At 44.8% G+C, this 22811-nt stretch overlaps 1 protein-coding gene across 1 annotated transcript in view; it reads left to right on the forward strand.

Moving 5' to 3' along the window:
* CFAP77 (cilia and flagella associated protein 77) overlaps window positions 1–22811 on the forward strand; it is a 252190-nt gene that overhangs the window by 216205 nt on the left and 13174 nt on the right. The window contains exon 6 of the mRNA XM_053695883.1: window positions 4172–4273. Within this exon, the coding sequence (XP_053551858.1) occupies window positions 4172–4273 (102 nt within the window). The remainder of the gene's footprint in view (window positions 1–4171; window positions 4274–22811) is intronic.

The raw sequence follows: 22811 nt of genomic DNA on the forward strand, positions 1-22811 counted from the left end.
TCTGGCCTTTCTCAGATCTCACGGATGGAAGGTGAACATAGAAAAAAGTTCCCTGTCTCCGTCGACAAGAGTTCCCTTCTTGGGAACAATAATAGATTCCTTAGAAATTAGGATTTTCTTGACAGAAGTCAGAAAGTCAAAACTTCTAAACGCTTGTCAAGTTTTTAATTCTATTCCTCGTCCTTCCGTAGCTCAGTGCATGGAAGTAGTAGGATTGATGGTTGCAGCAATGGACATAGTTCCTTTTGCGCGAATTCATCTAAGACCATTACAACTTTGCATGCTGAAACAGTGGAATGGGGACTATACAGACTTGTCTCCAGTGATTCAAGTAGATCAGAAGACCAGAGACTCACTCCGTTGGTGGCTAACCCAGGATCACCTATCCCAGGGAATGAGCTTCCGCAGTCCAGAGTGGGTCATCGTCATGGCCGACGCCAGCCTAGTGGGCTGGGGCGCGGTCTGGGAATCTCTGAAAGCTCAGGGACTGTGGTCTCGGGAAGAGTCTCTTCTCCCGATAAACATTCTGGAACTAAGAGCGATATTCAATGCTCTCAGGGCTTGGCCTCAGCTAGCAAAGGCCAGATTCATAAGATTCCAATCAGACAACATGACGACTGTTGCGTATCTCAATCATCAGGGGGGAACAAGGAGTTCCCTGGCGATGAAAGAAGTGACCAAAATAATACAATGGGCGGAGAATCACTCCTGCCACCTATCTGCGATCCACATTCCAGGTGTGGAAAACTGGGAAGCGGATTATTTGAGTCGTCAGACATTCCATCCGGGGGAGTGGGAACTCCACCCGGAGATCTTTGCCCTGTTGACGCAACTATGGGGCATTCCAGATATGGATCTGATGGCGTCTCGTCAGAACTTCAAGGTTCCTTGCTACGGGTCCAGATCCAGGGATCCCAAGGCGACTCTAGTGGATGCACTAGTAGCGCCTTGGACCTTCAACCTAGCTTATGTGTTTCCACCGTTTCCTCTCATTCCCAGGCTGGTAGCCAGGATCAAACAGGAGAGGGCCTCTGTGATCTTGATAGCTCCTGCGTGGCCACGCAGGACTTGGTATGCAGACCTGGTGAATATGTCATTGGTTCCACCATGGAAGCTACCTTTGAGCCAGGACCTTCTTGTTCAGGGTCCATTCGAACATCCAAATCTGGTCTCCCTCCAGCTGACGGCTTGGAGATTGAACGCTTGATTCTATCAAAGCGTGGGTTTTCAGATTCCGTGATAGATACTCTGGTTCAAGCCAGAAAACCGGTAACTAGAAAGATTTACCATAAAATATGGAAAAGATATATCTGCTGGTGTGAATCCAAGGGATTCCCATGGAATAAGATAAAGATTCCTAGGATTCTTTCCTTTCTACAAGAAGGTTTGGATAAAGGATTATCTGCGAGTTCTCTAAAGGGACAGATTTCTGCTTTATCTGTCCTACTACACAAACGACTGGCAGTTGTGCCAGATGTTCAAGCATTTGTTCAGGCTTTGGTTAGGATCAAGCCTGTTTACAGACCTTTGACTCCTCCCTGGAGTTTAAATCTAGTTCTTTCAGTTCTTCAAGGGGTTCCGTTTGAACCTTTACATTCCATAGATATTAAGTTGTTATCTTGGAAAGTTTTGTTTTTGGTTGCTATTTCTTCTGCTAGAAGAGTTTCAGAGTTATCTGCTCTACAGTGTACTCCACCCTATCTGGTGTTCCATTCAGATAAGGTTGTTCTGCGTACTAAGCCTGGTTTTCTACCAAAGGTTGTTTCCAACAAAAATATTAATCAGGAGATAGTTGTAGCTTCTTTGTGTCCGAATCCAATTTCAAAGAAGGAACGTTTGCTACACAATTTAGATGTAGTCCGTGCTCTAAAATTCTACTTAGAAGCTACAAAAGAGTTCAGACAAACTTCTTCCCTGTTTGTCGTCTATTCTGGTAAAAGGAGAGGTCAAAAAGCAACTTCTACCTCTCTTTCCTTTTGGCTTAAGAGCATCATCCGATTGGCTTATGAGACTGCCGGACAGCAGCCTCCTGAAAGAATCACAGCTCACTCCACTAGGGCTGTAGCTTCCACATGGGCCTTCAAGAACGAGGCTTCTGTTGATCAGATATGTAAGGCAGCGACTTGGTCTTCACTGCACACTTTTGCCAAATTTTACAAATTTGATACTTTTGCTTCTTCGGTGGCTATTTTTGGGAGAAAGGTTTTGCAAGCCATGGTGCCTTCCGTTTAGGTGACCTGATTTGCTCCCTCCCTTCATCCGTGTCCTAAAGCTTTGGTATTGGTTCCCACAAGTAAGGATGACGCCGTGGACCGGACACACCAATGTTGGAGAAAACAGAATTTATGCTTACCTGATAAATTACTTTCTCCAACGGTGTGTCCGGTCCACGGCCCACCCTGGTTTTTTAATCAGGTCCGATGAATTATTTTCTCTAACTACAGTCACCACGACACCCTATGGTTTCTCCTATTTTTTCCTCCTGTCCTTCGGTCGAATGACTGGGGTGGGCGGAGCCTAGGAGGGACTATATGGCCAGCTTTGCTGGGACTCTGCCATTTCCTGTTGGGGAAGAGATATTCCCACAAGTAAGGATGACGCCGTGGACCGGACACACCGTTGGAGAAAGTAATTTATCAGGTAAGCATAAATTCTGTTATTGGTCTTGAAAACATGTATTTAACAAAGACATGTTCACAGACAAAGGCAAACATATAAAGCGAAACAGGAGGAGCGTAGACAAATACAATATTAATTCAAATTGTCAGCATAATGTCTCAAGGAAAACCCAGTCATGCCAAAGGTCAAATACAGAACAAATTATCAGCGTGGATTCATTTCTTTTGGAAAACACAGTCAAACTAATCCACATTGTCAAAATAGCAAATGTCTGAGTTCCTAGAATACAAAAGTATAAACGTTCCAAAAGCCCCACAGAGCCAGAACCTAGAACACAAACAAAATACAGAAGCACATCATACTACACATATTAGACGTGTGCATTCGGGTCCTTCAGAAGAGGGCAGCAGCTCGTGGCATTCGGATCCTTCGGACGAAGACGGCTGCTTGTAGCATTCAGATATATACACACACACACATATATATATATATATATAAACACATATATACAGAACATTGGAATGTCCCAAATATCTACTGTTAATACAAAGTTAAACTCTTTATTAAATATGAATATTGTATAAAATGATACTGCAAAGGGCTCTAAATGCACTATATATATATATATATATATATACATATATATATATATATATATATATATATATATATATATATACTGTATATATATATATATAGTAAAAAAGGATAACACTTAGCGCTGCCTACTTAACACCCAATAACTAAGTATAGAGAAGTTATATATACAATGTGTAAGATTATTTATACAAGAGGCTAAGCCTAAAAGATACCGTCCATTAAATGTAGGAGCTATAACAGAGTCCAAAACAAAGGTCCTCCATCACAGATTCCAGTTAACCTCTTCATTAATACAAGTTGCTCAGATGGCAATCAATAAAAAAGTGAAAAGGTATCACAGCCAAGTGTTTCTATGGCTCCTCCCCAAGAACGATCCAAACGGCATTCCAAGGTGAGCTAAATATAAATATATATATATGTGTTTATATCAGTAACAAATATAGAGCGAGACACCTGTAGTGCTGAACAAAGCAAGATCCCACCTCCAAAGGAAAATGGCCGTCGTTTCTCCAGCCGTAACAATAAAATACATGCTTTCATTATGAAATTGTGCTCAGTCGTTTTATATACACATTTACTGAGGCATCAGCTGCCACTGAGCATGTGCAACAGTTCAGTATGAGTCTGTGATTGGCTGATGGCTGTCACATGGTACTAGGGGCCAGCTAAATGATGTAAATTTGGCAGAAAACTAAAATCTTCTGTTCATTTAAATGTCAGAGTGTTATTGGGTTGTGAGTTTATTTATTCTACTGTATTTAATGCACAGACCCATTATTTATTAAAATGCGTCAGCAAGGTTTTTACCTGGGATAGAATATACACCAAGGTCAGGGAATCGTCATACTGGGAATGAACTGTAGATTGTCACTGTAAAGAGGTCTCATTGCTGTTGGCGCTCTACAAATAACCGATAATAATAATAATCATCATGTTCATGTCTATTTCACAGAACAAGATAGGAAAGGTACAGGACACACGGACCACCCTGCTTAGGAGATATCAACCGCCTGATGAACCAGCCCCTCTCTGGCAGCTGCCGCGCTTCCAGAAGGTACGTTCCTGTAACAGCTGTGTATTTACTATCCTGTAACTATTGTTGATATTATATACACTATTCTGTGTGTGCTACTGGCAGACAGTGAGGTAAAATCACTGCTTTGTGTATGTTACTAGCAGCCAGTGGGGTGAAATCACTGATGTGTGTGCTACTGGGAGGCAGTGAAGTGAAATCACTGCTGTGTGTGCTACTGGCAGCCAGTGGGGTGAAATCACTGATGTGTGTGCTACTAGAAGGCAGTGGGGTGAAAGCACTGCTGTGTGTGCTACTGGCAGCCAGTGGGGTGAAATCACTGATGTGTGTGCTACTAGAAGGCAGTGGGGTGAAAGCACTGCTGTGTGTGCTACTGGCAGCCAGGGGGTGAAATCACTGCTGTGTGTGCTACTGGGAGGCAGTGGGGTGAAATCACTGCTGTGTGTGTGTTCTACTGGCAGCCAGTGGGGTGAAATCACTGCTGTGTATGCTACTGGCAGCCAGTGAGGTGAAATCACTGCTGTGTGTGCTACTGGCAGCCAGTGAGGTGAAATCACTGTTTTGTGTGCTACTAGAAGCCAGTGGGGTGAAATCACTGCTGTGTGTGCTACTGGCAGGCAGTGGGGTGAAATCACTGCTATGTGTGCTACTAGCAGCCAGTGGGGTGAAATCACTGCTGTGTGTGCTAGTGGCAGGCAGTGGATTGAAATCACTGCTGTGTGTGCTACTGTAAGGCAGTGGAAGGCAGTGGGGTAACATCACTGCTGTGTATATGCTACTAGCAGCCAGTGGGGTGAAATCACTGCTGTGTGTGCTACTGGCAGCCAGTGGGGTGAAATCACTGCTGTGTGTGCTACTGGCAGCCAGTGGGGTTAAATCACTGCTGTGTGTGCTACTGGCAGCCAGTGAGGTGAAATCACTGCTGTGCGTATGCTACTGGCAGGCAGTGGGGTGAAATCACTGCTGTGTGTATGCTACTGGCAGGCAGTAGGGTGAAATCATTGCTGTGTGCGCTACTGGCAGGCAGTGGGGTGAAATCACTGCTGTGTGTGCTACTAGCAGCCAGTGGGGTGAAATCACTGCTGTGTGTGCTACTGGCAGGCAGTGAAGTGACATCACTGCTGTGTGTGCTAATGGCATGCAGTGGGGTGACATCACTGCAGTGTGTATGCTACTAGCAGCCAGTGGGGTGAAATCACTGCTGTGTGTGCTACTGGCAGGCAGTGGGGTGAAAGCACTGCTGTGTGTGCTACTGGCAGGCAGTGGGGTAAAATCAATGCTGTTTGTATGTGGGGTGAAATTCCTGCTGTGTGTATGTTACTAGCAGCCAGTGGGGTGAAATCCCTGCGCTGTGTATGTTACTGGCTGGCAGTGGAGTGAAATCCCTGCTGTGTGTAAGTTACTGGCTGGCAGTGGGGGGAAATCCCTTCTGTGTGTAAGTTACTGGCTGGCAGTGGAGTGAAATCCCTGCTGTGTGTAAGTTACTGGCTGGCAGTGGAGTGAAATCCCTGCTGTGTGTATGTTACTGGCTGGCAGTGTGGTGAAATCCCTTCTGTGTGTATGTTACTGTCTGGCAGTGGGGTGAAATCACTTGTGTGTACATTACTGTCTGGCAGTGGAGTGAAATCACTTGTGTGTACATTACTGTCTGTCAGTGGCGTGAAATCACTTGTGTGTACATTACTGTCTGTCAGTGGCGTGAAATCACTTCTGTGTGTGCTACTAGCAGCCAGTGGGGTAAAATCACTGCTGTGTGTATGTTACTAGCAGCCAGTGGGGTGAAATCCCATATGTGTGTATGTTACTGTCTGTCAGTGGCGTGAAATCACTTGTGTGTACATTACTGTCTGTCAGTGGCGTGAAATCACTTCTGTGTGTGCTACTAGCAGCCAGTGGGGTAAAATCACTGCTGTGTGTATGTTACTAGCAGCCAGTGGGGTGAAATCCCTGATGTGTGTATGTTACTGGCTGCCAGTGGGGTGAAATCCCTGCTGTGTGTATGTTACTGGCTGCCAGTGGGGTGAAATCCCTGCTGTGTGTATGTTACTGGCTGGCAGTGGAGTGAAATCCCTGCTGTGTGTATGTTACTGGCTGGCAGTGGAGTGAAATCCCTGCTGTGTGTATGTTACTGGCTGGCAGTGGGGTGAAATCCCTGCTGTGTGTATGTTACTGGCTGGCAGTGGGGTGAAATCCCTGCTGTGTGTATGTTACTGGCTGGCAGTGGGGTGAAATCCCTGCTGTGTGTATGTTACTGGCTGGCAGTGGGGTGAAATCCCTGCTGTTTGTATGTTACTGGCTGGCAGTGGGGTGAAATCCCTGCTGTTTGTATGTTACTGGCTGGCAGTGGGGTGAAATCCCTGCTGTGTGTATGTTACTGGCTGGCAGTGGGGTGAAATCCCTGCTGTGTGTATGTTGCTAGCTGGCACCAGGGTGAAATCCCTGCTGTGTGTATGTTGCTGGCTGGCAGTGGGGTGAAATCCCTGCTGTGTGTATGTTACTGGCTGGCAGTGGGGTGAAATCCCTGCTGTGTGTATGTTACTGGCTGGCAGTGGGGTGAAATCCCTGCTGTGTGTATGTTACTGGCTGGCAGTGGGGTGAAATCCCTGCTGTGTGTATGTTACTGGCTGGCAGTGGGGTGAAATCCCTGCTGTGTGTATGTTACTGGCTGGCAGTGGGGTGAAATCCCTGCTGTGTGTATGTTACTGGCTGGCAGTGGGGTGAAATCCCTGCTGTGTGTATGTTACTGGCTGGCAGTGGGGTGAAATCCCTGCTGTGTGTATGTTGCTGGCTGGCAGTGGGGTGAAATCCCTGCTGTGTGTATGTTGCTGGCTGGCAGTGGGGTGAAATCCCTGCTGTGTGTATGTTGCTGGCTGGCACCGGGGTGAAATCCCTGCTGTGTGTATGTTGCTGGCTGGCTGGCACCGGGGGGAAATCCCTGCTGTATGTTACTGGCTGCCAGTGGGGTGAAATCACTGCTGTGTGCATGTTACTGGCTGCCAGTGGGGTGAAATCCCTGCTGTGTGTGTATGTTGCTGGCTGGCAGCGGGGAGAAATCCCTGCTGTGTGTATGTTACTGGCTGGCAGCGGGGTGAAATCACTGCTGTGTGTACGTTACTGGCAGCCAAAGAGGTAAAATAATTGGATTTATGTACTATTTGCAGCCAAGAGGATAAAATCACTGTTTAGTTGTATAAAAAAGTACAACTTTAGGAGCACATTTCCAGCTTCTGGGAGCTAGCTGAGCCAATAGAGAAGTATACATGCAGCCACCAATCAGCAGCTGGCTCCTAGCATTGCTGCTCCTGAGCCTACCTAAGTATGCTTTTTAGTAATGGCTACCAAGAGAAAAAAATAAATGACAAAGTATTATATTATTGCATGCTCTGTCTAAACTATTAAAGATTTTACTTTCATGTCACTTTAGTACTGAATAAGTTATTATAATTAGATGTCATTATACTAAACATTTTATTCAAAGAAATACCTACACACACACATATATATATATATATATATATATCTTTATATCTTTGTCTCTCTATGTGTTTGTCTCTATGTGTTTCTGTGTCTTTCCGAATCTCTCTCTCTGTGTTTCTCTCTCTTTCTGTGTGTGTCTCTCTCTATCGGTGTCTGTTTCTCTCTACCCTTAGAGGTACTCTATCAGTATGTGTTTCTGTCTGTCTCTATCACTGTCTGTGTGTCTCTCTGTCTCTATCAGTGTGTGTGTGTGTCTGTCTTTCTCTCTGTGTGTGTGTGTGTCTCTGTGTCTCTCAGTTTCTGTGTGTGTGTGTGTTTGTGTGCGCTTTTCTCTGTTTTTAGCTCTATGTATCTTTCTCTCTGTCTGTCTGTCCTTGTGTGTGTGTGTGTGTGTCTCTCTGTCCGTGTGTGTGTGTGTGTCTCTGTCCTTGTGTGTGTGTGTGTGTGTGTTTGTCTCGTCTGTCTCTGTCCTTGTGTATGTGTGTCTCTGTCCCTGTATGTGTGTCTCTGTCCCTGTGTGTGTGTGTGTGTGTGTGTGTCTCTGTCCCTGTGTGTGTGTGTGTCCCTGTGTGTGTCTTTGTCCCTGTGTGTGTGCCTCTCTCTATCCCTGTTTGTGTGCCTCTCTGTGTCCCTGTGTGTGTGTGCCTCTCTGTGTTCCTGTGTGTGTGTGTCTTTCTCTGTCCCTGTGTGTGTGTGTCTCTTTGTCCCTGTGTGTGTGTGTGACTCTCTATGTCCCTGTGTGTGTGTGCGCCTCTCTATGTCCCTGTGTGTGTGTGCGCCTCTCTATGTCCCTGTGTGTGTGTGCGCCTCTCTATGTCCCTGTGTGTGTGTGTCTCTCTATGTCCCTGTGTGTGTGTGCCTCTCTATGTCCCTGTGTGTGTGTGTGCGCCTCTCTGTGTCCCTGTGTGCCTCTCTGTGTCCCTGTGTGTGTGTGTGTGTGTCTCCCTCTCTCTGTTCCTGTGTGTGTGTGTGTGTGTGTGTGTGTGTGTGTGCCTCTCTCTGTCCCTGTGTGTGTGTGTCTGTCCCTGTGTGTGTGTGTGTGTGTCTCTGCCCCTGTGTGTGTGCCTCTCTCTGTCTCTGTGTGTGCCTCTCTGTCCCTGTGTGTGCCTCTCTGTCCCTGTGTGTGCCTCTCTGTCCCTGTGTGTGTGTGTGCCTCTCTCTGTCCCTGTGTGTGTGTGTGCCTCTCTCTGTCCCTGTGTGTGTGTGTGCCTCTCTATGCCCCTGTGTGTGTGTGCCTCTCTATGCCCCTGTGTGTGTGTGCCTCTCTCTGTCCCTGTGTGTGTGCGCGACTCTCTGTCCCTGTGTGTGTGTGCAACTCTCTCTGTCCCTGTGTGTGTGCCTCTCTCTGTCCCAGTGTGTGTGCGCGACTCTCTCTGTCCCTGTGTGTGTGCCTCTCTCTGTCCCTGTGTGTGTGCGCGACTCTCTCTGTCCCTGTGTGTGTGTGTGCCTCTCTCTGTCCCTGTGTGTGTGCGCGACTCTCTCTGTCCCTGTGTGTGTGTGTGTGCCTCTCTCTGTCCCAGTGTGTGTGCGCGACTCTCTCTGTCCCTGTGTGTGTGTACGACTCTCTCTGTCCCTGTGTGTGTGTGTGCCTCTCTCGGTCTGTGTGTGAGTGTGCGCCTCTCTCGGTCCCTGTGTGTGTATGTTTGTTTGCCTCTCTCTGCCCCTGTGTGTGTGCGCCTCTCTCTGTCCCTTTGTGTGTGTGTGCCTGTCTCTTCCCCTGTGTGTGTGTGTGCCTCTCTCTGTCCCTTTGTGTGTGTGTGCCTGTCTCTGCCCCTGTGTGTGTGTGTGTGTGTGCCTGTCTCTGCCCCTGTGTGTGTGCGCGACTCTCTCTGTCCCTGTGTGTGTGCGCGACTCTTTCTGTCCCTGTGTGTGAGTGTGTTTGCCTCTCTCTGTCCCTGTGTGTGTGTGTGCCTCTCTCTGTCCCTGTGTGTGTGCGCGACTCTCTCTGTCCCTGTGTGTGTGCGCGACTCTCTCTGTCCCTGTGTGTGTGTGTGTGTGCCTCTCTCTGTCCCTGTGTGTATGTGTGTTTGCCTCTCTCTGTCCCTGTGTGTGTGTGTGCCTCTCTCTGTCCCTGTGTGTGTGCGCGACTCTCTCTGTCCCTGTGTGTATGTGTGTTTGCCTCTCTCTGTCCCTGTGTGTGTGTGTGTGCCTCTCTCTGTCCCTGTGTGTGTGCGCGACTCTCTCTGTCCCTGTGTGTATGTGTGTTTGCCTCTCTCTGTCCCTGTGTGTGTGTGTGCCTGTCTCTTCCCCTGTGTGTGTGTGTGCCTCTCTCTGTCCCTTTGTGTGTGTGTGCCTGTCTCTGCCCCTGTGTGTGTGTGTGTGTGTGCCTGTCTCTGCCCCTGTGTGTGTGCGCGACTCTCTCTGTCCCTGTGTGTGTGCGCGACTCTTTCTGTCCCTGTGTGTGAGTGTGTTTGCCTCTCTCTGTCCCTGTGTGTGTGTGTGCCTCTCTCTGTCCCTGTGTGTGTGCGCGACTCTCTCTGTCCCTGTGTGTGTGTGTGTGTGCCTCTCTCTGTCCCTGTGTGTATGTGTGTTTGCCTCTCTCTGTCCCTGTGTGTGTGTGTGCCTCTCTCTGTCCCTGTGTGTGTGCGCGACTCTCTCTGTCCCTGTGTGTATGTGTGTTTGCCTCTCTCTGTCCCTGTGTGTGTGTGTGCGCCTCTCTCTGTCCCTGTGTGTGTGCGCGACTCTCTCTGTCCCTGTGTGTATGTGTGTTTGCCTCTCTCTGTCCCTGTGTGTGTGTGTGCCTCTCTCTGTCCCTGTGTGTGTGCGCGACTCTCTCTGTCCCTGTGTGTGTGTGTGTGCCTCTCTCTGTCCCTGTGTGTGTGCGCGACTCTCTCTGTCCCTGTGTGTGTGTGTGTGTGTGTGTGCCTCTCTCTGTCCCAGTGTGTGTGCGCGACTCTCTCTGTCCCTGTGTGTGTGCACGACTCTCTCTGTCCCTGTGTGTGTGTGTGCCTCTCTCGGTCTGTGTGTGAGTGTGCGCCTCTCTCGGTCCCTGTGTGTGTATGTTTGTTTGCCTCTCTCTGCCCCTGTGTGTGTGCGCCTCTCTCTGTCCCTTTGTGTGTGTGTGCCTGTCTCTTCCCCTGTGTGTGTGTGTGCCTCTCTCTGTCCCTTTGTGTGTGTGTGCCTGTCTCTGCCCCTGTGTGTGTGTGCCTGTCTCTGCCCCTGTGTGTGTGCGCGACTCTCTCTGTCCCTGTGTGTGTGCGCGACTCTCTCTGTCCCTGTGTGTGTGCGCGACTCTCTCTGTCCCTGTGTGTGTGCGCGACTCTCTCTGTCCCTGTGTGTGTGCGCGACTCTCTCTGTCCCTGTGTGTGTGCGCGACTCTCTCTGTCCCTGTGTGTGAGTGTGTTTGCCTCTCTCTGTCCCTGTGTGTGTGTGCGCGACTCTCTCTGTCCCTGTGTGTGTGCGCGACTCTCTCTGTCCCTGTGTGTGTGCGCGACTCTCTCTGTCCCTGTGTGTGTGCGCGACTCTCTCTGTCCCTGTGTGTGTGTGCCTCTCTCCGTCCCAGTGTGTGTGCGCGACTCTCTCTGTCCCTGTGTGTATGTGTGTTTGCCTCTCTCTATCCCTGTGTGTGTGTGTGTGCCTCTCTCCGTCCCAGTGTGTGTGCGCGACTCTCTCTGTCCCTGTGTGTGTGTGTGTGTGCCTCTCTCTGTCCCTGTGTGTGTGTGTGTGTGCCTCTCTCTGTCCCAGTGTGTGTGCGCGACTCTCTCTGTCCCTGTGTGCATGTGTGTTTGCCTCTCTCTGCCCCTGTGTGTGTGTGTGTGCCTGCCTCTCTCTGCCCCTGTGTGTGTGTGTGCCTCTCTCTGTCCCTGTGTGTATGTGTGTTTGCCTCTCTCTCTGCCCCTGTGTGTGTGTGCCTCTCTCTGTCCCAGTGTGTGTGTGCCTCTCTCTGTCCCAGTGTGTGTGTGCCTCTCTCTGTCCCAGTGTGTGTGTGCCTCTCTCTGTCCCAGTGTGTGTGTGCGCGACTCTCTCTGTCCCTGTGTGTATGTGTGTTTGCCTCTCTCTGCCCCTGTGTGTGTGTGCCTCTCTCTGTCCCAGTGTGTGTGCGCGACTCTCTCTGTCCCTGTGTGTATATGTGTGTTTGCCTCTCTCTGCCCCTGTGTGTGTGTGTGCCTCTCTCTGTCCCTGTGTGTGAGTGTGTTTGCCTCTCTCTGCCCCTGTGTGTGTGTGTGCCTCTCTCTGTCCCTGTGTGTGAGTGTGTTTGCCTCTCTCTGTCCCTGTGTGTGTGCGCGACTCTCTCTGTCCCTGTGTGTGTGTGTGTGTGCCTCTCTCTGTCCCTGTGTGTGTGCGCGACTCTCTCTGTCCCTGTGTGTGTGTGTGTGCCTCTCTCTGTCCCTGTGTGTGAGTGTGTTTGCCTCTCTCTGCCCCTGTGCGTGTGTGTGCCTCTCTCTGTCCCTGTGTGTGTGCACGACTCTCTCTGTCCCTGTGTGTGTGCACGACTCTCTCTGTCCCTGTGTGTGTGTGTGCCTCTCTCTGTTCCTGTGTGTGTGTGTGTTTGCCTCTCACTGCCCCTGTGTGTGTGTGTGCCTCTCTCTGTCCCTGTGTGTGTGCGCGACTCTCTCTGTCCCTGTGTGTGTGTGCCTCTCTCTGTCCCTGTGTGTGTGCGCGACTCTCTCTGTCCCTGTGTGTGTGTGTGCCTCTCTCTGTCCCTGTGTGTGTGCGCGACTCTCTCTGTCCCTGTGTGTGTGTGTGCGTGTGTGTGTATGTGTGTGTGTGCCTCTATCTATATAACCAGACTTTAGTAATCTGTTCTGTGGCTGGGAAAGGGAAATAAGTATATTTTATCACAAGTGCCAACTAGAAACCTCTGTCTTGAACAGAGTATGTGAATATTTTCAAGGTCTGAGAGATCTGTTCTTGTGCTGAAGATGATAAAGAGTGGCACCGCTCTGTGCACTTTGCTCACCCTGAAATGTTCCGTTAACATATGTCAGTAATCATTTATTAGGCACCAGAAACATTCAGGGCTGCGTGTTCTGCTTCTTAACAGAGCTGGCCAGCAGGGAACAGATTGCAGAAGTCACAGGAGATGTCAACGAGAGCCCCTTAATGAAGTTTATAGATGTGGGGCAATGCTAAATCTGACTACTGGTGGGTGTGGGCAGGCGGGTGTCTGCAGTAGAGGGCACCGGCTTGCAGGAAACAGCTGTGAAATGTGAATAAGCCAAGTGCCTCACACTGAGGTGGAAATGCTAACAGAGGTGGGCAAGGTAATTAATACAGGTCATTGGCTCTCATGCAGTTAGGTGAGGGGGACATAGAAACAGACTGACAGCAGAAAAGAACCATAGGCCCAACAAGTCTGCCCAAAATGTCCTAAAGGTGTAAACTTCTCTAGTTTGTAGGATAGCCTTATGCTTATCTCAGGCATTAATTAATACGTAAGCTAGCCTTATGCTTATCTCGGTCATTAATTAGTACGTAAGATAGCCTTATGCTTATGTCGGCCAATAATTAGTACGTAAGATAGTCTTATGCTTATCTCGGTCATTAATTAGTACGTAGGATAGCCTTATGCTTATGTCGGCCAATAATTAGTACGTAAGATAGTCTTATGCTTATCTCAGGCATTAATTAGCACGTAAGATAGCCTTATGCTTATCTCGGTTATTAATTAGTACGTAAGATAGCCTTATGCTTATCTCGGTAATTAATTAGTACGTAAGATAGCCTTATGCTTACCTCGGCCATTAATTAGTACGTAAGATAGCCTTATGCTTACCTCGGCCATTAATTAGTACGTAAGATAGCCTTATGCTTACCTCGGCCATTAATTAGTACGTAAGATAGCCTTATGCTTACCTCGGCCATTAATTAGTACGTAAGATAGCCTTATGCTTATCTCGGTCATTAATTAGTACGTAAGATAGCCTTATGCTTATCTCGGTCATTAATTAGTACGTAGGATAGCCTTATGCTTATGTCGGCCAATAATTAGTACGTAAGATAGTCTTATGCTTATCTCAGGCATTAATTAGCACGTAAGATAGCCTTATGCTTATCTCGGTTATTAATTAGTACGTAAGATAGCCTTATGCTTATCTCGGTAATTAATTAGTACGTAAGATAGCCTTATGCTTACCTCGGCCATTAATTAGTACGTAAGATAGCCTTATGCTTACCTCGGCCATTAATTAGTACGTAAGATAGCCTTATGCTTACCTCGGCCATTAATTAGTACGTAAGATAGCCTTATGCTTACCTCGGCCATTAATTAGTACGTAAGATAGCCTTATGCTTATCTCGGTCATTAATTAGTACGTAAGATAGCCTTATGCTTACCTCGGCCATTAATTAGTACGTAAGATAGCCTTATGCTTACCTCGGCCATTAATTAGTACGTAAGATAGCCTTATGCTTACCTCGGCCATTAATTAGTACGTAAGATAGCCTTATGCTTATCTCAGTCATTAATTAGTACGTAAGATAGCCTTATGCTTACCTCGGCCATTAATTAGTACGTAAGATAGTCTTATGCTTACCTCGGCCATTAATTAGTACGTAAGATAACCTTATGCTTATCTCGGCCATTAATTAGTACGTAAGATAGCCTTATGCTTATCTCAGGCATTAATTAGTACGTAAGATAGCCTTATGCTTACCTCGGCCATTAATTAGTACGTAAGATAGCCTTATGCTTATCTCAGTTATTAACTAGTACGTAAGATAGCCTTATGCTTATCTCAGGCATTAATTAGTACGTAAGATAGCCTTATGCTTACCTCGGCCATTAATTAGTACGTAAGATAGCCTTATGCTTACTTCGGCCATTAATTAGTACGTAAGATAGCCTTATGCTTACCTCGGCCATTAATTAGTACGTAAGATAGCCTTATGCTTATCTCAGTCATTAATTAGTACGTAAGATAGCCTTATGCTTACCTCGGCCATTAATTAGTACGTAAGATAGTCTTATGCTTACCTCGGCCATTAATTAGTACGTAAGATAACCTTATGCTTATCTCGGCCATTAATTAGTACGTAAGATAGCCTTATGCTTATCTCAGGCATTAATTAGTACGTAAGATAGCCTTATGCTTACCTCGGCCATTAATTAGTACGTAAGATAGCCTTATGCTTATCTCAGTTATTAATTAGTACGTAAGATAGCCTTATGCTTATCTCAGGCATTAATTAGTACGTAAGATAGCCTTATGCTTACCTCGGCCATTAATTAGTACGTAAGATAGCCTTATGCTTACCTCGGCCATTAATTAGTACGTAAGATAGCCTTATGCTTACCTCGGCCATTAAGATAGCCTTATGCTTACCTCTGCCATTAATTAGTACGTAAGATAGCCTTATGCTTATCTCGGTCATTAATTAGTACGTAAGATAGCCTTATGCTTATTCTAGGCATTATTTAGTATGTAGGATAGCCTTATACTTATCCCAGGCATTAGTCTTTACCACCTCTAATGGAAGTTTATTCCTTGAATCAACCACGCTTTCTGTAAAGATGTGCTACTGAACCTGCTCCCATTCAACTTTAGATCATGAATCTTTTTTTGTAATTGTTATTTTTTGTGAAACATACTCACAGCTCCAGCTTTACTAAGCTCCTTTATAGACTTTATAGCGTTTTTATCCCCTCCCTCCTCTCGTCTAAGCTATACATATTTCGGTAATTAAGTCTTTCTTTGAAAGTGTTATTGTTTAGATCATGTACCATTTAGCAGCCTTCTTTGAACAGATTCCAGTTTTAATCTTTCATGAGATACAGGCTCCAGAACTGCACACAATACTCAAGATGAGGCCTAACTAGTGACTTGTTAAGTGGCATAAAAAATCTTACTTTTGTGCTGCAGATACCTCTACCTATACAAACAAGCACTTCGCTGCAGAATGCTTGTTTGTAACGTGACAAGATAAAGACGCGCCGTTTACCCCTAAATAAGCACACTATGCCCCTGAATAGAGTCGCCACCCTTAGTTCAGGTCAAACCTGGAACACTTGTGTTGTGAACAGCAACAATTATTTTGTACACGCTATGTATAATATCAAATAAACACCAACTCACACATATTTACACTCACACACATATGCTCACCCTCACATACACATAAAGACACTAACACTCTCACACACACATAAAGTCACTCTTTCACACAGACTCATACACATAAAAATATACAAACACAAAGACACACTCTGACACATTCTCTATTACACACACAAATACACTCACAGACTCAAACACATAGAAAGATATAAAGACAAACGCTCACACACAAATACACTCACTCTGACACACAGACTCACACACACAGAAATATACAAACACAAATACACTTACACAGACATGCACACATAGACACACACACACACACATGCGCACAGACACACACATGCACACAGAGACATGCACACATGCGCACAGACACACACTCACACAGATACACAAACTCACACAGAGACACACACACACACACACACACATGCACACAGACACACACACACATACATGCACACAGACACACACACACAGACATGCACTCACACAGATACACAAACTCACACAGAGACACACACACACATGCACACATGCACACAGAGACACACACACATGCACACAGAGACACACACACTCACACAGAGACACACACACTCACACAGAGACACACACACTCACACAGAGACACACACACTCACACAGAGACACACACACTCACACAGAGACTCACACAAATGCACACACACAGACACACGAGAAATAACTAGGCCTGTGCAGTATGTTGCAAATGCACAATCTCACCTTTTTGGCTGTGGCTGTTTCCCACCAAATCCTGACACTTGCATTTCCGTACATGACTCAGCTTTACACCCGGACACACAAATGGAAACCCGAACTTTGCAGGTTATTCCCGGACAGGTGGCAACTCTACCCCTGAACAAGTACCATGCACCCTTAAATAACAGCACTGTGCCCATAAACATGTCATACACCCCTAAGCAAGCACACTTTGCCCATAAACATGGCATACACCCCTAAATAACAGCACTGTGCCCCTGAAAAAGTGTTATGCACCCCTAAATAACAGCACTGTGCCCATAAACATGTCATACACCCCTAAGCAAGCACACTTTGCCCATAAACATGGCATACACCCCTAAATAACAGCACTGTGCCCATAAACATGTCATGCACCCCTAATTAAACACACTGTGCCCCTGAACAAGTGTTGTGCACCCCTAAATAAGCACACTATGCCCCTGACCAAGTGCTGTATTTTCTACCCACAAAAGTCCCATTTAGAGTCCACACACAGGGCTTGCAGGTTGTCCCTAGGCACAAGCACACTGTCACCGGTGTTCAGACGTATTATAGGACACTTTGCAGCTGTCACACCCTGAGTAAAGAGACACCTCCTGCCCATAAGGTGGGCACAGCACGGTATAAAATGCTTTGCGCACTAATTGCCTCTGCTCGTATGCTAGGAGCACAAAGATTCCTTGAGATTACATAGTCATTCAGTCAGTAAAGTATAGACAAATGGGCTATGTATTTATTCTGCGCTAGCGTTCAGCTTCACTGCCTGGGAATAATGGCGCTCTCTGTTAGCTTAGCATCTGATTTACAAGAACGGTCAGTGCCGGCTGCCTGTATGCTTTGCTTCTTCTTTTAATGATCTGTGGATTTTTGCTCGGTGCACTGCTGGTCTCTGGAGACAAACGTGCATAATTTAGGCTGCCAGATTTAAGCACGATACCAATGGTTTAAATTAGAAACAGATTATAAAAACATAGGTAACAAATGCCCGTGCCTTTTATTTAAGTGACACAATGACATTCAAACTGCAGGAAGATAGGAGAGAACTCTGTTAGTGAATCTAGTAGGATAACAATTGTGCTTTTTTCCTTCTCTTAAACAGAAGTTGTTTTTAATGCAATGCCTAGTTATTATCAAAAGACTTTTCAGTGTTTTATAGATGGGGCACTTGTTTGTTTCTGACATAACTATGCAGGTTCATGGTGTAGCTGGATTACTGTATAGCCTAGTAGAGTTTTCAGCTAACAGATGTGTCCTAGACTTGCAAACAAACATGTTCCATTTACCTGCTATTTCCCAAGGGCAGTAGAGGAGCAATAGGAGAGGAGATTAAAGGAACACTGAACCCAAATTTTTTCTTTCATGATTCAGATATTTTAATTTTTCTTCATTTTCTTTCTATCTTTATTTGAAAAGCAAGAATGCAAGTTTAGAAGCCGGACCGTTTTTGGTTCACAGCCTGGGTTGTCCTTGCTGATTGGATAGCACCAATAAACAAGTGCTGTCCAGGGGCTGAACCAAAACTTGTCTGGCTTTTTGGCATAGATTCCTTCTTTTTCAAATAAAGATAGCAAGAGAACGAAGAAAATTTGAAAATAGGAGTAAAATAGAAAGTTTCTTAAAATTGCATGTTCTATCAGAATCATGAAAGAAAAAAAAAATGTAGGTTTAGTGTCCCTTTAAACTTGCATAAAGTTAAAGTAGTAGTTAGCGCTAATGTTACAGACCAGCAGCATGATTGTCCAAGAACAAAAATGAAGCTTACATACTTATTGGCTGACACATTCAATCTACTAATAAGGACATTGCTGGATTGTTGTTATTTAATTTTGAAGCCTTAACCACCTTAATGGAGTACACAGCTTGTGTTTGTTAAATGCATTTGTTTGTTAGTTTTTTCATTAAAGGAACCGTTCATTTATGAAAAGACTGACTTGTTTTCACTTTCCTGAAAACTTCCATGCTTTTTTGCTTGAAAGTGCCCAAGGCAATTCTGCCTCCAGAGCTTCCCACTATCCTCCAAAATCCTCCTGTGAATGACTCCCATGTGGACCTTCAACAGTTTGCCTCTACAATAAAGCTTGAGATTCAAAGTAAGAAGGCATTAAAAGGATGAACTCCACAAGGCATACTATTTGCAACTTGCCATACTTCATAGGTTCTGCACCTTTTCAGTTGGGCCCATATTCTTCATTTTTACAAAACCCACATACTATTGTACAAGAAGATCCTGGGGTTCGATTAGCTTTTATGGAAATCAAGCCAACATTTAAATAGTTCCAAAAATGATACTGACAATCGTTTCGGCAATCCCAGACGATCGTTTCGGCCTCCTTTGGGCCTCGTCAGTGAGGTGCAGCCATATTCCTCTACGCTTCACTGGGCAAAGAGTCCACGTCTGTTTTCCCCCATTACCCTTAGGGAGACCTCCCCAAGGTCCTCTGGCATCGTCTCTGGTTGCCATTTCCATTGTTCAGAGGAGAATTGCCTGGTATTTCGGCACTGGACTGACCTTGTTAGGCGGGATCAACCTGATATACTTCAGGAAAAATTTCCTCTATGAAAAACACAACTGGGCTAAAAGAAGCTGCTCCCAAAGGACTATATTTTTGACCTAATAGCACATTTAACTACACTACAACCAATGTATTACTGTTTATCATAATTACCCTATATCAGATCTAGTAATTATTCTTGTACAGTCTTTATTTACTTTTAATAACGACCTATTTTGATGAGTTCCGTAGATAGACAACTTGGGGCTAGATAACAAGTGGAGCACATCTTAGCGCTCCAACTTGAGCATAAACTACGCTAGATGGAGGCTTTTTGCGCACGTCAGGTTGCGCTCTTATTGCAAGTTGAAAGTAAAAAAGTTTGCGCATTATTGAAATATTATATGTAAAATATTTGTAAAAATTATTAAACACACTGTATAATATATAGATATAGTCTATGGATTATTTAAAATATTTTACAGTATGTTTAATAATTTTTATAAATATTTGATATGTAACATTTCAATAACGCGACCCAAGATTACTACGTTTTTATGTGCACTAACCCAACCGCATTAAAATCTAAATCACGAAACCTGATGCTCAAAACACATATTTTACATTCCTATTTTCTTCAAATTCATTCTTGATTATTATCCTGCAATTGAACATTGGAATGTGAAATATTTCCAGTAAATATACAGTAAAAACACAAGTACATATGTGTGTGTGTGTATATACAGTATATATATATATATATATATATATATATATATATATATATATATATATATATACACATACATACATACAAAGAGAGAAGCGCTCTACCAGGAACGAACAACAGCTCAGTGGCTTGTTCTATGGCGATTTACCACCCGGAAGCAGCCTCTTTTAGACCAGTGTGCTTTTCACAAAGGAAAACTTTCCTTAACCCCTTAATGACCACAGCACTTTTCCATTTTCTGTCCGTTTGGGACCAAGGCTATTTTTACATTTTTGCAGTGTTTGTGTTTAGCTGTAATTTTCCTCTTATTCATTTACTGTACCCACACATATTATATACCGTTTTTCTCGCCATTAAATGGACTTTCTAAAGATACCATTATTTTCATCATATCTTATAATTTACTATAAAAAAAATTATAAAATATGAGGAAAAAATTGAAAAAAAAACACACTTTTTCTAACTATGACCCCCAAAATCTGTTACACATCTACAACCACCAAAAAACACCCGTGCTAAATAGTTTCTAAATTTTGTCCTGAGTTTAGAAATACCCAATGTTTACATGTTCTTTGCTTTTTTGCAAGTTATAGGGTCATTAATACAAGTAGCACTTTGCTATTTCCAAACCATTATTTTTCAAAATTAGCGCTAGTTACATTAGAACACTAATATCTTTCAGGAATCTCTGAATATCCCTTGACATGTATATATTTTTTTTTAGTAGACATCCCAAAGTATTGATCTAGGCCCATTTTGGTATATTTCATGCCACCATTTCACCGCCAAATGCGATTAAATACAAAAAATCGTTCACTTTTTTACAAATGTTTTCACAAACTTTTGGTTTCTCACTGAAATTATTTACAAACAGCTTGTGCAATTATGGCTTAAATGGTTGTAAATTCTTCTCTGGGATCCCCTTTGTTCAGAAATAGCAGACATATATGGCTTTGGCGTTGCTTTTTAGTAATTAGAAGGCTGCTAAATGCCACTGCGCACTACACATGTATTATGCCCAGCAGTGAAGGGGTTAATTATGGAGCATGTAGGGAGCTTTTAGGGATAATTTTAGCTTTAGTGTAGTGTAGTAGACAACCCCAAGTATTGATCTAGGCCAATTTTGGTATATTTCATGCCACCATTTCACCGCCAAATGCGATCAAATTAAAAAAAACGTTAAATTTTTCACAATTTTAGGTTTCTCACTGAAATCATTTACAAACAGCTTGTGCAATTATGGCACAAATGGTTGTAAATGCTTCTCTGGGATCCCCTTTGTTCAGAAATAGCAGACATATATGGCTTTGGCGTTGCTTTTTGGTAATTAGAAGGCCGCCAAATGCCGCTGCATTTCACACGTGTATTATGGCTAGCAGTGAAGGGGTTATTATGTAGCTTGTAGGGAGCTTGCAGGGTTAATTTTAGCTTAAGTGTAGAGCTCAGCCTCCCACCTGAAACATGAGACCCCCTGATCCCTCCCAAACAGCTCTCTTCCCTCCCCCACCCCACAATTGTCCCCGCCATCTTAAGTACTGGCAGAAACTCTGCCAGTACTAAAATAAAAGCTATATTTGGGCTTTTTTTGTGGGGGGTTTTTAAGCATATTTACATATGCTGCTGTGCAGGATCCCCCCTTAGCCCCCAGCCTCACTGATCCCCCACCAAAGAGCTCTCTAACCCTCCCCCTCTGCCTTAATGGGCGCCATCTTGGGTACTGGCAGCTGTCTGCCAGTACCCAGTTTAGTGAAAAAATTTGCCTTTTTTTAAAAAAAAAAAACCTTTTCTGTAGTGTAGCTTCCCCCCCCCCCAAGATCAACCCCCCACTCCTTCCAGATCTCTTAGCTGTTTATTTACAGCTTTCAAAAATCTTTTATTTTTTTACTTTTGCAAGTTTATTTTTCTGTAGTGTAGCGGTTCCCTCCTGCTCCCGCCCCGTGCACGCGCCCGCCCGCTGCCGCCCCCCGTGCACGCGCCCGATCCCGCCCCCCTCCAGTCCACTCGGCACATCGATGGCCGCCCACCCGCCTCCCAGACTTGCTCCCACCCACCAACGATACCGGCCACCGATGTCCGGTGCAGAGAGGGCCACAGAGTGGCTTTCTCTGCATCGGATGGCCAAGGGGGGTTATTGCAGGATGCCTCGATATCGAGGCATCACTGCAATAACCGGAAAGCAGCTGGAAGCGAGCAGGATCGCTTCCAGCTACTTTCCAGACCAAGGACGTACGCCACACGTCCTCGGTCATTAACTGTCTTTTTTTTTGAGGACGTGTGGCGTACATCCTTGGTCGTTAAGGGGTTAAAGGGACACTGAACCCAATTTTTTTCTTTGGTGATTCAGATAGAGCATGACATTTTAAGCAACTTTCTAATTTACTCCTATTATCAAATTTTCTTCATTCTCTTGGTATCTTTATTTGAAATGTAAGAATGTAAGTTTAGATGCCGGCCCATTTTTGGTGAACAACCTGGGTTGTCCTTGCTGATTGGTGGATAAATTCATCCACCAATAAAAAAGTGCTATCCAAAAGTTAGTGTTGGTAAAAGTTTGACCCTGAATCTCCATATCTGTCTGCAACCCCCCTTTAATAATAATTATGTTTGCACTTTCATATTTATATTTTGCTAGAAATTACTTTATTCTTAGTATTGGCCCATACATCTCCATAACAGTAACCGGTAGCTATGTAAATAAAATGTTGTCCTTTCTTCAAGATGTAATTTTTCTAAATTATCATACGATTAGTCAATGGGCTTATAAAAAAAAAAAAAAAGAAGAGGGTTGTTGTTGCTAATGGACAAGGATGTGATGTTGATAACTGATAGCTTATCATCTATCCTGCAATGTGTTTACATTGCATTCTTTCAATATATGTAATTTCTATATATGTTTATATTTGGTTCATAAGTTTATAGGGCTGCACTATTTTGATAACCAATGGACCCGATTACATGGATTCTGAGAAATACTATTTATCACTCACCATATGTGCTATCCAAAGTTCTGAACCCCCAAAAAAGCTTAGATGCCTTCTTTTTCAAATATAGATAGCAAGAGAACGAAGAAAAATTGCTAATAGGAGTAAATT

The sequence above is a fragment of the Bombina bombina genome, chromosome 12 (genome assembly GCF_027579735.1).
Source record: "Bombina bombina isolate aBomBom1 chromosome 12, aBomBom1.pri, whole genome shotgun sequence".
Lineage (NCBI taxonomy): Eukaryota > Metazoa > Chordata > Amphibia > Anura > Bombinatoridae > Bombina > Bombina bombina.